A 16,554-nucleotide genomic window follows, 5' to 3' on the forward strand; every position below is an offset into this window, starting at 1 on the left:
TCTGGTGCCAGTAGAATTCCTTTGGTGGAGCTGGGACATCACCCAGCTGATTTTAGCTCTGTGTGCTGGTGCTCTTCCTTTACATTCATCTTTAATTACATCTACTGTTTTCTTTATAAACGCATATATTTCTTTGGTCTCCTGCTGCAGCCAAGATAGCATATTCTATCATTCCCATCTTTCCTATATTTTTAGTACCTTACTACATTACGTCTTCTAATGTGAAACCTGTAATGTGGCTGGTAGATGTCCAGGAATTTTTAGTGTGAAATGTGTAAAAGACAGCGATGGTTTAACTTTCATCCAGCCTCAGTTTCTCCCAGTTGAAACTACCCAGAGTTCAGATCTTTTTGCTAATTTATCAAGTCCGATATACACTGCCAATACCATTTGTATTGCAGATAGCAGATAACTTGCTAGAGATGGGGCAAATATGTTTGAAAGAAATTGAAATAATTAATAAATGTTCATACACATTTTGAAAATATAAACGTACACATCCTATAAAGATAAGAGTAAGTATACTGTTTGCAATATGGATTTCCAAAATGTGACCTGAAAAAAGAAATACTTTTGATTTAAATGTTTACATAAATATATCCTGCAAAGCATTAGTATACTTTTAATCTAGAAAACACATTGCTGATCAGTCAGACAGTGATGTATCATACACTGACCAAAATGGCACATTTTCATAAAGAAACAAACAAGCTGTAGCCACAAATTTAACTTAATGTTGTGTTGCTGCATATCAGGAAAGCAGAGATTCATTAAAATAGTTCCTTAAACTTTATTATAAAAGTCATTAAAGTCTCTTTTTAATTTTTTTTTCTCCAAGGTACAAAGATAACATGGTTGAAGAAAAGAAGTGTATCGATTAAATCGCAATGCTGCATGGATGTATGAGATTTGAAAATAGCAAGAATGTTGAAGGCAATTACAGAGTTTATTTAAATGAAAGGAATATCCAGAAGCATTATTTTAAAAGATTCACATTACAGTCAAGAAGTTTGGCAAGCTTCAATACACCAATCTTGTAGTCATTAAAACATATGTATATTTCTATCACTTTTTGCTACCTCATGCACAAACCCCCCAGTCTCTGACTCTTCACTGCAAACCCAAAATTCTGCAGTTAGTTTGTTGATGTAGTCAACTAGACGGCGAGCTTCCTTTTTGGGAACAAGACTGTAATAGCTGCTAAGTGTCTCTAGGAAAGACAACAGCACTTCATCGCTTATGAATAGTACCTTCTCTTTTTAAACATTGTTTACATACATATTATTTGGCTGCGTACAGAAGAAAAAGCAGAACTGTCTTTTTCTTCTTTGTCATGTACTTGTGTCAGTCTGTTATAATGACTAGCTAGGAGTGAGGAAGGAGGGGGAACCTAAACCAAGGTTTGGCTACTAACCGTAGAGGCAAGGTCACACATCTTGCTAACAGTCAACCAGATGCAGAACAATTCTGGTTTATCATCTATGCCAAGCCTCTGTAGCCAGGAGCCAGATACCGCCTCTTCTGTTTTGACTTCTCGCCCCTGTTTTGAGATGGCGTTCAGTAATATAAGGAAATTTCGTTCCTGAGTCTCTTAGAGAAATTTGACAATGCTTTTAGCCATGCTGAATCTTAAAATAGGAACTAGTAAGAGGAGGAATTTGCTGTACATCATTCCATCTGTATATATCAAATCAGAAAGTATTTGTAAAAACTTCATAGAGGAGTTTTTTCCATTCCCTAGTGCTCCAATGAACTGTTAGCACCTACCAGCTGCCAGATAGTTTTTGAACAAAGAAAATCCCATTTTTTTGTCTGAAGTTTCCTACAGAGGACCACCGTCTTGTTCCCCTAGAGCCGTGAAAGACGTTTCAGTCCCTACCGCAACTAACTGAGCTCTGGTCACAGATACAAAACTCCCTTTAGCTAAGCCATTGAGGTTTGTTGTTTTGTTTTGTTTTAAACCAAAAATAAACATCATGACTTCCTGTTCTCCTGAGCAATAGTCACTTTACATACGCTAACTCTGAATGGGAAGAAAGCGGAGCTCATTTTGCCATTTACTGCCACTGTGGGATGCTGATTGCCAAATCATAGCTGTTTGCAGCCCTGTGCCTAGATTTCTCCTCACCTTTTGATAGTCCTCTTAAATCATTTTGCAAAGTAAGCTGGCATTTTGAGTGCTCAGCATCAGTCCAGAATGATACCTGACGGATTTGCAAATGCCTGACTGGTGTATTTAAAAAATGTTTTCAGTTTCCCATTTGCATTTTAAGTTTCAGTGTTACCATAGTTGCTTTTAATCGAACATTCAAGTGGCTGATAGCCAGAGCTGCTGTTGTATTATTCAAAACCTACTCCACTTGAACTGTGTCCTTTCTCACATCTCACAAAGATCTCTACGAACAAAACCTGACTAGATAGTGGAACTGATGCCTCAGGATGATATTTTGAATACAGAGGATTCTGGAAATGTTTTTAAAATGCAAACACACCAATATTGTGTAATCTCATATTGTAATAACCCCCATTCCATGTGTCAGTTACAAGGGTGTTGTGCTAAAGGGAGAGAGAATATCTGCCCAGAACACTGTTAATAGTACTTTCGTTAATGAGTTTGTGCAACCTTCCATTCACAAAACTGAATCGATACATAGATGCCTTTTTAGGATTTCAGGCTGAATAAAGGGGCTTTTTAAATCATAACTTTTAGTATTTCCCACTTATTTTCAGTGTTTCTAAAGGCAGAAATTATTTATTTTACATTGTCCAAATGCAAGCTGTGCAAACTAAAGGGCAGCCAGAGTTTTGCTACAGTAGTTAAAAATGCTCAGTGCTAAGCTGTGCTATTTTCCAGCAAGCATATGAAGCAGAAAAATTACCAGTACATGCATAAAGGCAGCCAGCTACTTCAAAACTGCCCAGTAATTATGTGATTAGTTGAAACTATTTTGTTACCAGATCGTCCATCACACACATGAAACAAGAATTCACTGTAATTAGAAAGCACATTGCAACAGTTGGTTAAACTGACCAATTTTACTAAGAGGCAGAAGCACATCGAGGGCTCGTGTGCGTAGGTTAACAAAGTTGTTCTAAAATTGCATAATGTAACCTGAAATTAGGCTCAAAAGAGTTTGGAGATTTGGAAGGGGGAAGATGGGTTGCATACTGCAGGAGTTGCCACAGTTCCAGGCTGATGGAAAGAAGGGCAACTTGTGCCAAACTGAAGATCTCACAGTGGTTCTTAGCACATTATACAGAATACAGGTATCTTCACTGAATTTTCTTGCATGATTTCTTTAAATGCTAAACAGCGCTGGAAGGTACTTATGTAAATCATCCATTTATTATCTGGTTGCACTGAAGTCGCTCTGCGGGCCAGCAGAAATTCTCCCAAGTGCAGATTGACTTTTGCCCACAATCTTGCAAAGATCTTTAAAATGCAGTATAATGGACGTTTTCTGAAGGAATGACTCGTATCACAGAAGATACCACAGATCTTAGCAAGGACTCAGTTTCCTACATTTGTTAGCTGTGATTTAAAAACAAAACAAAAAAAAAGTTTGTTAGCTGTGATTTAAAAACAAAAAAAAAACAACAAGAAAGTGGGCCCTATATGAAAGTCTCTTTCTTTTAAAAAAAGTTAATTATAAGTTCTCATAGCTGAGAATAAAGTGAGTTTACATTTCCATCTACCAAAAGCAAACCCGGGAAGAAGAATCAGTGCAAACCCTAAAGTAAATCAGTATAAAAGCTTAAGCAACTTGAAAAATTTGCTATATCCACTCCATTACTTACCCAAATGGGAAAATCCAATAAATTCTCAGTAAAACATAACACCTGGGTACATACACAAAACCAAACATAGGGATTAGAAAGTGTTACTAATAACTAAAAATGTTTATGCTGTTTCTCTTGCATAAAGGTATCACACGCAATGTCGGGTCATTTTACTCAACTTCCACCCACAGTTCAGTTTAGCCAATAAATGATATTTTACAGATAAACCAAGTAACTCCATTCTTGCTACAACCACTTACAGCAGAGAAAATATAAATGGTAAAATGTGCGTGTAAGTAAATTAAAAAGAAGAAATACCTCTCACCTTTTCATACACATTCTGAAAAGACAGGATATCAAAAACACAACCAGTGCACTACCCCTACAATTTTTTCAGTTCTTTTTAGTGAAAATGAGTGCATCTGTATAAGGTCTTACAGTTAGCTCTAACAAATAAGAGAGTAGCCTGTTCTGTATCATTTTTCCTAACCTTTGAGCTGCACGCATAACTAGCTTTTTACAGGAAGATACATCTAGCTCCAAAACTTACATGCTGTAACTTGCAAGTATGTTCAATCCTCCAGTAAGTGGGAAACAAAAAAAGAAGACAAGAAATACTGGCTGTTCTTTTAATAAATAAGTAGAAGTGTGGAAATAATAGTTTGGGGACCTGAACTGTCATTAATAATACATTCTGAGACTGTTCTACTTTAAAATAACTACTAGAAAATTCACTTTTAAACTCACTTAAAATATCGCAGAAATTTAAAGAATTTTTCGTAAAAACAAGAACAAAACCAAAAAACCCCAACAAAAAACCCTATAGCCAGTAGATGGTGCTACATTCAAGCACTATTTCTAACATATGCCATCACATTCTGCGTGCCACCAAATTACTTCTTACTTCAATCATTTCTAAACAGGAAACTATTTAAATTAGTATTTGTTCTGGCCTGCTCAAAAACACCAATTACAGGTCTCGCTCAGTGACTGCTCCCAGTCTCATGCTCCTAATGATGCTAATATCTCTTTTGGCTCCTAATCACCATTATTGTCACTTTCAGCTTTATGAGTAGGAGTAACTCTTTTCAGGAACGATAGTGAGATATTTTGCCTCTTTGCATTTATATACTTCTGCTCATTTACTCTGAAATCTTGGGTTTGAGGCAATTAATTTTTTTCCATTCATTTCCCTGCAACCAGTACATCATCTAAGGTATTCAACTTAACTCCTGAATTTCTAAATTATGGCATGACTATTGTAGTGAACTGTGACACAGAAACCGAATTTCCTCATCGTAAAGCCTACTCCAGAACCTTTGATGAAATCATCTTGTTCTATGCATGAAAACCACATTTTTCACCAGCGTGTCTGTCACAGCAAAAGCAGCACAAAAACCATACACTCCTCTTATTCTGTCCCTTGCCCCGGCAACAAAACCTGCACAACACATGTCTGTAGCAGGGTGCATCTGAACCAAATGCAACAGCCTCCAAAGCAGGGGCAGAGGAAGGCTTCTCAACTACACAACACAGCAATGGCTCGTAACGGAAAACAGGAGTCTCATGAACTATACCGTCGTCTTTCGTTTGCCCTCCATATGCTTGGGTTCTCTCTCCGAGAAGGTTGGTAACTGAGAAGACCCCATTTCCTTTGTTTCTTGTCAATCCTTAGTGGCTTGTAAACCTTGGGGAAACATGTCCATAGAAGTCACTCTGTCCATGGAAGCTCCATGTTCTGGTAAGGGAGCTTATACACAGACACAATGTTATTCCACCAAATTGATTAAAATAACACATAGGTAAATGGATTACAGCAACGCGTAGGTTAAAATTCTCCCACCAAAAATTCCAGTTTCACCTAGAAGATGATGAAAATCAATCTATCACTTGAAAGAAAAATCAATTTGCACATCATTCAGAGTTGACTGATGCAACTTGGGTGTTTTGGCAAAGCCTTCCTCAACTTTAGCCTTCAAGAAACAGCACAGATGAGACATGGAACAGTGAACATAGGAGTCTCAGTCCAATCTGCAGCCCGTTCAAAAGGCTGCAAAAGCTAAATGAGGGCAAACTGGAGCACATCCAGAAGACAAGCCTCAGCATCCTCCACACAGGGGCTTTCTGACAGACACGGCTTTTCCTCACTGCCAGTCTGTATCTTCCCATTATATTGCTCCTGTAACAACACAATCTTGAATAGGAATTAATCATCAATGTCTACATCTTCAGAAGAGAGATAAATATGTTTCCCTATCTTACTGGGATACGGAAGAGAAATAACTGGAAGTTGAGAGATGATGAGATAATACGATGGCAGAAGTAGACAAGATAAGGACTCTTTTAGAGTATCAGCATGAATTAAGCTTTTAGAAAGTAACAGTAGAACTGTCTGAAGAAGTACTGTGTTTGTTTTTTTTTAATACCGCTTAACTGATAAAGATCCAAATTTGATTGGGGGGGAGGGGCAGGAAGCATACATAAAGTGATAACCAGGATTTTAATAAGACGCTTTGCACTTTGCTGATGTTCCAGAAAGATGCAAACTCTGCAAGTTTCCTCTTGCAACCACGTAATCTTATTGAAGGCGAATTATACTTGAACTAACATCCACTTCTGATGCTGTGAATTAAGGACGTTTTGTTTCATGTGCTTTTTAAAAACACATCATTAATATCATGCAATAATTCTAGTTGAAGGGGGGAAAAAAATCAAAAAGAAGAGCATAGATCTATTCTGAAGTACTTTATTTGAAGAGTAAATTTTATTTCAAGGTCAGCTGTATCAACCAAGACATAATACTTCTGCTTAGGAAGAAAAATGAGAAGAAAGCCCGTGCCATACACTACACACACTCGGATACTTATAACAGCTTCATTACAATCAGCAATACTTTTCTTTCATACAGAAAAGCATTTACTTCATATACTGAAGACAAAAAGCTACCTGAAATTAATTAGTTACCACATTTTCTTTTAAGGTCCTCCACTGCTGCAGACTTCATCTCTGTATGAAGAGTTACATGAAGAAAATGCAGCTTAACTTTACTGAAGTTTCTTCATTCCTTCCTTTTCTTTGTACACTGTAGACCAGAGTACGGCAGTCGACATCTGCACACGTTTGGAGCTATGCATTTCCCTCCATGTTGACAAGGTAGTTTACATACAGCTGAAACGAGACACCAGATACATAGTATGTCTTCAGCTCAACACGGGATCATTTTTCTTCTTTGTCTCGCTGTGCTAGCAGAATTGTTCCCTGGTGATCGCACTGGGACAGTATAAATAAAAGCATAATGGAAGAACTGAAAAGCAATGTCTCTCAATTTATGGCATCATGGCCTTCTCTGGAAAACAGTCACAGTACGTCTAGCCTTACTCATGCTCCATCCCCCTTTTAAAATACTATAATTTCTCTTGTTCTTTAAGGCACAGGCTATTTTTGAGACGGATGCCTCCATGAAAGTGAGGGAACAATAAAAATTCCTATTGAAATTTATTCAAGCTGGTTCTTGGATCCACATCCATGAGGAAACGGTTGCCGCATACTAGCTGCTGCTCACACGCTGCCCTTCTGTTCCCCCCCTCCCCAGGGCAGAGAAGGACCGAGCGGGCACAGCTTTAGCTGTCCCCTAGCTACACAGCAGTTCAGGTAACAAGGCAGGGCTTGTCATTTGCTTCTAAGCATCTGTACCAGTAGAAGTCAAACTGGATGCAGACCTAGTTAGTTCAGGAACAGTGATTATTTAGACATTAAGAACCTGAAGACTTCTACCATTATTGCTGGTGGAAGGAACAGAGCTATGCATTTTGTAAGTTCTTTTGCATCTCCCATATTTACCTTTTAATATCACCCTCTATCTCGATACACTGATGAATACAAAGGATAAAAATTTTGCTGGTCAAAAGGGAATGTTAAAGAATTATTTATTGATGTTTGCTTGACTATACATATTGCAGGAGAACTAACATTAGCTGATTTGGATTCCCACAGCCACACAAAAATTTCAAATGCAGAGGACTTAATCCGGAGACCTTGCATCTACGATATTGCTTTCAAAAGCAATATTTAAAAGAGCTCTCTCTCCGTTTCCCAGAGAGCAAATGAAAAAACTTTCCTTTTGACAGTCTCATGGTTATTGCCTTTAGCATCAGGGCAGTGTTGTTATGAGCATACAAGGCCCTGCCAGAGAAAGGTGGGTTAAAGTTTTTGTAATCATCATCTGCTTTTGTGAATCAAAATTTGGGAAAATGCAAGTGGTTGTTCAGCAAGAATGTCATTCAGTACTAATCCTGATTACAGCCGGCTTCCTCTTACTCATTTAAGAGCACCTGGATTTGATTCTGCCAACTTAGCCCCAAAGTGAGAAGCAGGTTTCAATTTTCTGTGTCCATAAAATTTAATGAAGCTTCTAACCCACATCAGTAGTGATAGTGTTTCTCTAACAGCCGTTCTCAGTTCTTTTATACTGGGGTCTTGGTTTATAGAAAATATTTCAGAAATACTGACAAGACATACCAAACGATGAATTTGGTGACAACCAAAACCTGAATCTGAATTTACTGCATCCACTGCAGTGGAAAAATTCTGTCTTTCTGATCAAATTAAAAATCCATCTACTCCTTACGCATACTTGTAAGGTCCCCAGTATGCAGAAGCAGCTCTCATTTACTATTCTAAGATATTTTCCTAGCTCTGTTAGCCACTGAAGATTTGAACACTATATTGGTAAATCAAACAAGTAGAGAAAAGGATAAACGAAAAGCGTCAGAAGTCATTTACCTAAGTGACATGCTCCACCGACCCATCCAGCTGGACAGCTACAAATCCCAGGAGCCACACAAGCTCCATTATTCCGACAACCTTGAGGACAAATTGCTAGAAGAAAAGAATGGGGAAGTCAGCAGGATTTATAAAACTGATATAAAAGAATTTTGACAGGATGAAGGATTCAGGATGATACAAATCAAAATGGCAAAACACATTTTCTTCCAGGCCAGACACTCAACCAATATAACTCTAAAGGCATTTCCAGGACCATGGAAATGGAAAAAAATACGTATGTATGGTGTTAAGAATTTTGGTTTAAATGTTAACAGACCTACACTTTAATGCAAAATTGACACTATTTTATCTGAGTATGTACCACTAACGCAGGTCCTTCATTTCAATAGTAATGCAATGACATTTCCATAGTTATTAGCCTCTTGATCCTCTTAAAATGTTTTCATTACTGCAGTTATATTTTTAATCAATATAAATATTTTCATTATGTAAATACACAAGGTACTGTGAATGACCCATGCCATGATAGTATCACCTTATTATCTTTATTTATTAGCAAAGTAATACAGGCGTTTTAACTGAGAGAACAGTTCCTTCAAACTTTTCGCCCAGGAAAAAGACAGGGTTTAATTTGGTTTGTGGGTTGTATATTGCTTTCTGTTCAAACCAAATGAGTAAGAATTCTGTTCTTGAGAATGCAGTGATAAAAAACAGACTACTCCAATGATGAATCTAGCAAATTATTTTCATTTCCAGTGCCCTCTCATCAGGCTGCCACCAGGACTTGTTTACAGGCCTTAGGGACTGTTAGCCACCCGTGGTACAAATAAAGCCCATGAATGTAGATACCCACCTTCTTGGCATCTTGATCCTGTCCAGCCAGAAGCACAAAGGCACTTCACAACTCCATTGACAGAGATGCATTCTCCACCATTTTGACAGCCTCCTTCACAGCTTACTACAGAAGAACAGCATACACAGCGTATTTCAGAAGCAGGATTTCAAATAATTATCTTTAAACAACACAGCGCATTTCAGAAGCAGTGTAGGATTTCAAATAATTATCTTTAAACAGCTTATCTACCATCAACTGCTTGTTTTACCACATCTGCAAAGACTAAAATTTTAATTATCTTTATCTTTGTTTTACCACATCTGCAAAGACTAAAATTTCAACTATTCAGAGTACGGCACAGTTCCACAAAGAGCAAGTGAGGATGACAGAACCACGTCTGCAAATGCCAACTCAAAATGCAGTTAAAATTAAGCGTGTGCTTAAAACCTTGTTGAGCATTTAGCTTGAGAGTATCAACAAACAAACACAATTATTGGTATGGCACAGCTCCTCCCCTCCCCAACTGTGAACCAGCTGCTCATCAGCTACACCACTGCTCATCAGTTACACCACAGCTCATCAGCTACACCACAGTAACCACTAACATGCACATTCTTATCAATCTTGCCAAATCATAACTGTTAAGTCAATAACATGTGGTCAAGGATTCACATCTTTCCTTACCAGACAGGACCTACACACAATAAGAGGAAGAAGGGGATATTACTTTGGCAAATGAACCTATGACTACAGTCAAGTGGCGCCTTCCCAAACTATCTAAGTCAGCATCCTCATTCCAGAATCGTTCTACATGTCAAAGCCCTGAAGGTCTCATTAATGAGATGTTATTTATGTCAGACTGTGGTGTGCGCCGTCTTTGAAATATGGTGTAATTACTGTTCTGTACAATCAAGCGCATCCTTTCACAAGAATGAATTTAAGTGTATACAACACCTTCACTGTACTGAAGAGAAACAACTATCCTTCACTATAAGGATGGACAGTCGGGATGCCTGCTGCATACTTGGTAGAAAAAAGTCAAAATCTCTATTGTACCACAAGTTTTGAGCATGATTTCAGCTAACAGATTTTTGGCACAAATGCTGAACATGCAAGGACACACAAGTCAACTCCAGCACAGCTAGAAAAGCTCTTCAAAGCTTGTTTGCTTATTTCTTTGTCACGCAGCATAAGTTAATGTATTTAATATTGATTGTATTTGATTGACCGTGGTGACTGGGAGAAGTGCCTGAAGAAAAGCAAATGTCAACCCAATCTTCAAGAAGGGTGAGGAGGACCCAGAGAACTACAGGCCGGTCAGCCTCACCTCAATCCCTGGTAAGGTAAGGGAACAGCTGACCCTGGAAACCATTTCCAGGCACATTAAGGACAAGAAAATCCTCAGGAACAGTCAGCAGGGCTTCACTGTGAGGGTGACCAAGCACTGGCACAGGTTGCCCGGGGAAGTTATGATCCTTGGAGATACTCAAAAGCTGTCTGGACGTGGTCCTTGGCAACTGGCTCTAGGTGTCCCTGCTTGAGCAGGGGGGTTTCACAAGATGACCTCCAGAGGTTGCTTCCAACCTCAACCGTTCTGTGATTCTGTAATAGTACACTGTGTTGCAACACAGTTTTGAATATCCATGCTCCATATGCCACAGTACTCCCCCTTAAAGGTGAACACAAGCATGTCCCTTGCCTTACAGGGATAACATGATAACAAATACAAGTAGGACTTTTACCCAGATACAAATCCACATCTAGACTGTAGTATTAGCATAAACTGAATTCACACTCTACTTTTTCCATTTAAGTAGTACCTCTCACCTTGCTTCTAATTTAGGCTTTTCTGAGAAGGTCAAGTCCCCCTTTCTGTACAGATGCCACAAACCTACACTTTCAGTTGACTTTTAAGAAATTTAAAAAAAAGTCCTTTTGCTGGAAAATGATGCTGACCATGCTCCGGTTGACCTCATTGCTGTCAACATTTTTATGTCTACTCAAAATTAATAGTTATTTCCCAATGCATTACACAATAGCACTGTGTTACACAGATCTTCATTAGAAGACACTTCCTCATCTTTCTTATTCCTCTATAACGTTAACAATTTTGATATCAAATTATTATCACTGGCAGTTGAATTCCCATTCAGTCTAGTCAATGTACCAGAGCTACAGTTTAAACTTCTGCAAACTTAGACAGATGTTACCACATTAGGTACACTCAGGTAATGCTTTCTTCATAAAATACCAAATAGAGCTTTATTAAAAAATAAAACAAAACCCCCCCACCAAACCCTACCTCAGACAACCTAACCACAACAAGACTCCAGAGAGCTGCAGAAGCTAGCCAAGGTCCTTCCCCAAGTACCAACTAGGTTAGTCTCCAAGTAAACTCCTGTAGATATTTCACATTTGAAGTAAATAAAGAAAATGCCCACAGAATAAACATCAAGCATAAAGCGAGAATCCTGTGAGGCGTTGCTAGCTGCTGTGACCACAGTCAGACAGAATGCTTATTACGTTCTCAGCACAGTGATGACTGCCCAACTAATTTATCAGCACCTGTTCAAAAAGAACTTCTAGAATTTTTTTAAGTGCCAGTTTGAGGCTTCTCTTCTGAAAGGAAAACAATACTTTATTTTTTTCCACGTTCTGGGGATATCTTGCCTACAACATTTTTCCCCTCAAACTATTTCACGTTTGCTTCCCATTTTATCTCAGAACTCAAGGTATGATCAGTAGTCTAATCAGTTCATAACAACATAACAATGTTTTCTTGGATTGCCTTTTCTAATCCATGCATATATTCAATAGGCTTCACAAAACCATAAGAATTGGTCTTTGCTATTCCTTATCTCTGCCATCTCCCATTACCTACCTACAATATATTGTCATGCATATCTTTAGCGACTTGTCCTCAATATTACCGTCTTGCAGACGCTTCACACAAGTTTTAACCACCTAATACATAAATACATATCTATACAAGTCATCTCGTTGAATTATTTAGAAAGAGTCTGTTATAGAGCTAAACAGAATATTTACATAACACTTTTGCAAAGGACAAAAATTCTCTCAGATTCTCACAACACGTTTCAGTACATATACTCCACCCCATTCTCTTGCAAGCATGCAGATCCTCTAGGCCATGCATTTTTTGACAGTAAGGTCAGAGGAATTAAGGTCATTATTTCAAAGTGCATTAGTCCCAGACTTCAGGAGTCTCAAATTAATTCTGTATGTTTTCAAACTTCTTGTCTTTTCAAGCTATCACTTGTTTGGGTTTTACTCACCTTTATGACAGTATCTACCCCCATAGCCAGGTGGACATCTGCATTTTCCAGGTCTGAGGCACTCCCCACCATTTTTGCATTTTGGATAACATGTTGCTGTAAGACAGGCAACAAACAAATCTTGGATAAATACTGGTGAAGCTCACCAAAACTACTACTACAGCATATAAGAAATTTCTGTCTCTGAGCACTCTGTTTGTCATCACATTTCCGAAGACATATTTGCCCTACCATCCCACACTGCCAATCAAGTGAAATAGTTACCCTGCACAGAGGGCACTCCATCATTTTAAGCTTTTAAACACTCAAGACAAAGGAAGCTTTTTGGACCCTAGACTGAACAGAAAGAAAAGAAAGCCATATTGAAACAGAATAAAGGATAACAGCTGGACTGCCAAAGAAGCTTTAGATAATTGAAGTCAAGAAATGACAGGTGAGAAAAGAGGTGATAAGAATAAATGATTTAATAAAAAATGCTGCAGCTTCAGTGGCACCTTCTGATTCTTAAGATGTAATAACAGACTTAACTCTTTACTGGATTCCTACATCTCTCTCCAGAAGAACTAAGTGCTCATTTCATTATGCCTATTCTCTAAAATGTCTCCAGAAATAAGTCAGCACTTCCTTCTCCCCCACCCTCTTTTTTTTTGCCCCAGTTGGCCTCTCAGAGTTCTTTCTGAAATGTACGGTATTTATTTAGAAATCTGCTGAGATAAATGTAAGTTCTGCCATAACTGTAATTATCTGTTGGGAGAAAAGCATCTATATCATCACAGATTCCGCAACTTTTTCATTGCTGATAGCCTGGACAAGTTGAATAAGGCACAAATAAAAATCTTTATTTTGCAAAATTCTGGGTAAATCCAATCAGATTGAAAATAAATTCTTATCATATAGCTCTCCTTGCTCCTCATAAATCATTCCTGAATCAGCCCTGGTACCTGAGAAGACATTCATTTATTCATACATAGATTTTAGAAACCCCTGTGTTTCAGAGTCTCATCTGAATTAACTGTAAGTGTGAGATGACTTCTCTATCACATTGCTTTATCCTTTGACTGGATGAGTGAGAAGTCTGAAACAGAAGGAAGAAAAGGGAAAAGATGAGCAGTGAATAATACCACACTGATCTTGCCCTCATATACTTATTGCACTCGCAAGCAACCCAAATGAAGATTAGAAGATTTTTCACATTAGTATCTGCAGTATGAGTATTTGCATGCAAATAAAGGACACAGACACGTATGAAAGAACCATTCAGCACTCAGCTCTGCATAACTGTTTTACCAGATGTCTTCAGCTCATTGGACATGCCATACAAGAGCTTTCAATTTAAGAAAAACTCCATTTCTGCGTTATTTCACATAGTTTTATAAAGTTTATTTTACCTATTTATGCTAAAAGATATGAATATGGCAGTGGTATCTCAACAGCACTGCAAAGTCACACACACAGAGTAAGACAGCAGCTGTGCTGTGAAGATCGAATACTTAAATTTGATATCACTTGCACAAAGAAAGTGTCGCAAGTGGGAAGGCACTGTCATGAAACAGGAAAAAAAAAACCAAACCCAACCAAAACAAGAGAATAGCAATGAGATCCCAAAAGATTAGTTGCATGCATTATGCAGTACTGTGATCCTATTCCACCGTTCTCATCTGCTAACTTTTACCATTTGGACCGCTGGATACTCTCCCATGCAAAACATGTATTTATAGGAGAGAGCTGAAGAAAGACCCTCCATCAGGCACATACCTTTCATAAAGCAGGGATTTCAATAAAGGGCAGGGGCTGTGTGAAAGAATTAAATATTGTCCTGAAATCCAAAGCCTCCAAACTGTATTTCTTTTCCTTATACTTGTTTCACCCTTTGCCAAAACATCTGCAACTCCTCCCTGACTTTTAAGAATAAGCAAGACTGTATGTTCAGTGAATGGGAGGGATCTGACCTGCAGCTTCACAGCACAACATGCTACCAATGGCCCCACCAGAATAGAGGTTATGCTGAAAGCACCCTGCAGAATCTTAGAATACACTGGTGTTCAGAGACCTCTTAGGATTGCTCACAGGTATTACAGTTGAGTCCACCAGAACTACTCTACACTTGACTCATGTGTCATTGCAATCCCACTTTGAGCACGAAGGCTAAGCAGGAAAAACTCTTTTCTAAGCAACCCACCTAACTAGAGAGAACCAGTTGTAGAAAAAGTCTTGCCTAACTTTTTCCCTCCATTATATCCATGTTTTGCAATCCCACAGGCTAGGGTATTCCAAAACCTATACTGAACATAGCATCTGTGCATATAATTAGATCCATTTAGCTTCTAACCCCAAACTCAAAAACGTTTGAAGATTACCTACTTAAAACATGAGCAAATGTAACTTTTTTCAAACTGTCTTCAACTGTAACGAAATTCACTTCAACTTTTGCTCATTACAGAACAGATTTTTCTCCTTCCCCTCAGAACCATCTCAATAGCCAGAAAAGGCTAGAGGTATCACAAATACTTTTTTTACCCCACTATTTCAAGAACACAACACTTCAAGTAAAAGGTACAGTGCGAAACTGAAAAACACCCGTGCCCCCTCCCAGTCAGACAGACAGACATGTCCCACCCTTCATTTGTATGTTTTTGGTGGGAGGGAGGAGGAAAAAAGTTAGCTTGTTCAGTCAGTTTTCTTGACAGAACAAGATATGAAACTTCATTTATCCAAGTTTTTTCTGCATTGATGACCTTATCAGAGCAAGCATACAGTGGTTCCCTTAACAATACCAGACACTTCACCTCTCTGGTTCAAAAACAGATCTGCATCTCTGACAATCTTTCGCACCTTCTCCAAACCAAAAAATGTCTGGGATCCAACAGTTGTTTGGAACAGTGCAAACTGCAGTTATTCATCCCACACACACAGCGCATTAGCCATACATCGTTTGTCACCACCTGCTAGCCTTAACTTCTAAATAAAACAACGCTCCATGAATGATTACAGTGCTGAAGGAAATTTTCAGCATTACATTTCAGAGCTTAAAAAAAATTTTCACATTTTAGATGAAGAGCATTGAGAACTAAAACGAATAGTCTACAAATTGTATTACTACTTCACACAGGACAAGATGTAAGGAAAAAGAACTCTTCCCAATAGGGAGTGGGTTTTGGCAATTATTAGCCACAACGCTCTTTAGTTAAACTTTTGAAGAAAGGAATTAGAAATTGGGCACGTAACATTAAACAGGATTTAAACTGAAACTCTTCTCGACAGCGTATACTTTTGTATATTGGGTGACATTTTCAAAAATACCTTGTCTCCCCTGGGAAACCAACAGGAACAAACTTCAGTTCACTCTAGCTTTACGCCTCCCGCCGTGGAAATGGGATTCTGTGGGTCAGGCCTCTAAAAGCACCATTCCTTACTCAGGCAAGTATTTAAACACGCACAAAGAAAGTGATAAAAGGAAGCTGCTGCAGACGCCTCTCCAGTAAGTGGACATGTACCCAATGTTCAAATGGTACAACGCAACCTACTGACCACACGGCCATGTCTGTCGGCTGCGTCTACTCACCTACCGAAGGAGCTGGCTCTTGGTTGCGCTCTATCAGCTTGCTGTCACTGCCTCGCCCCACCACAAACCGGCTGTCTCTACCCCTCTTCTTCCACCCCACCCCGTTTGCATCCTCCCCTGCATCTCACCACCACCGTCGCATACCATACCCAGACCTCAGCTCCTCGCACCTTCCCGGAGGGATCGCTGCAGGAAGGCCCACACACAGCTCCCGGCGCTCACACGCAGGTACCCGTGCCCAGCCCTGTCCAGGCCATGACACGTCCCCACGGACCACCACCGACATCCCCACAGCC

General features: G+C 38.9%; 1 protein-coding gene and 1 long non-coding RNA gene across 2 annotated transcripts in view; one reads left to right on the forward strand and one right to left on the reverse strand.

Moving 5' to 3' along the window:
* Positions 1–1,888, forward strand: part of VWDE (von Willebrand factor D and EGF domains) — a 55,455-nt gene extending 53,567 nt beyond the window's left edge. Inside the window, exon 30 of the mRNA XM_009895354.1 lies at positions 1,853–1,888. Within this exon, the coding sequence (XP_009893656.1) occupies positions 1,853–1,888 (36 nt within the window). The remainder of the gene's footprint in view (positions 1–1,852) is intronic.
* Positions 1,889–6,525: 4,637 nt separating this feature from the next.
* On the reverse strand, positions 6,526–12,795 carry LOC104295564. Its single transcript, XR_717934.1, has 4 exons — positions 12,697–12,795; positions 9,419–9,523; positions 8,563–8,658; positions 6,526–6,948 (listed from the first exon to the last, which is right to left on the reverse strand). It is a non-coding gene; the product is annotated as an uncharacterized LOC104295564 (long non-coding RNA).
* Between the last annotated feature and the right edge of the window lie 3,759 nt (positions 12,796–16,554).

The sequence above is a fragment of the Charadrius vociferus genome, unplaced genomic scaffold (genome assembly GCF_000708025.1).
Source record: "Charadrius vociferus isolate BGI_N301 unplaced genomic scaffold, ASM70802v2 scaffold31, whole genome shotgun sequence".
NCBI classification, from domain to species: Eukaryota; Metazoa; Chordata; class Aves; order Charadriiformes; family Charadriidae; genus Charadrius; species Charadrius vociferus.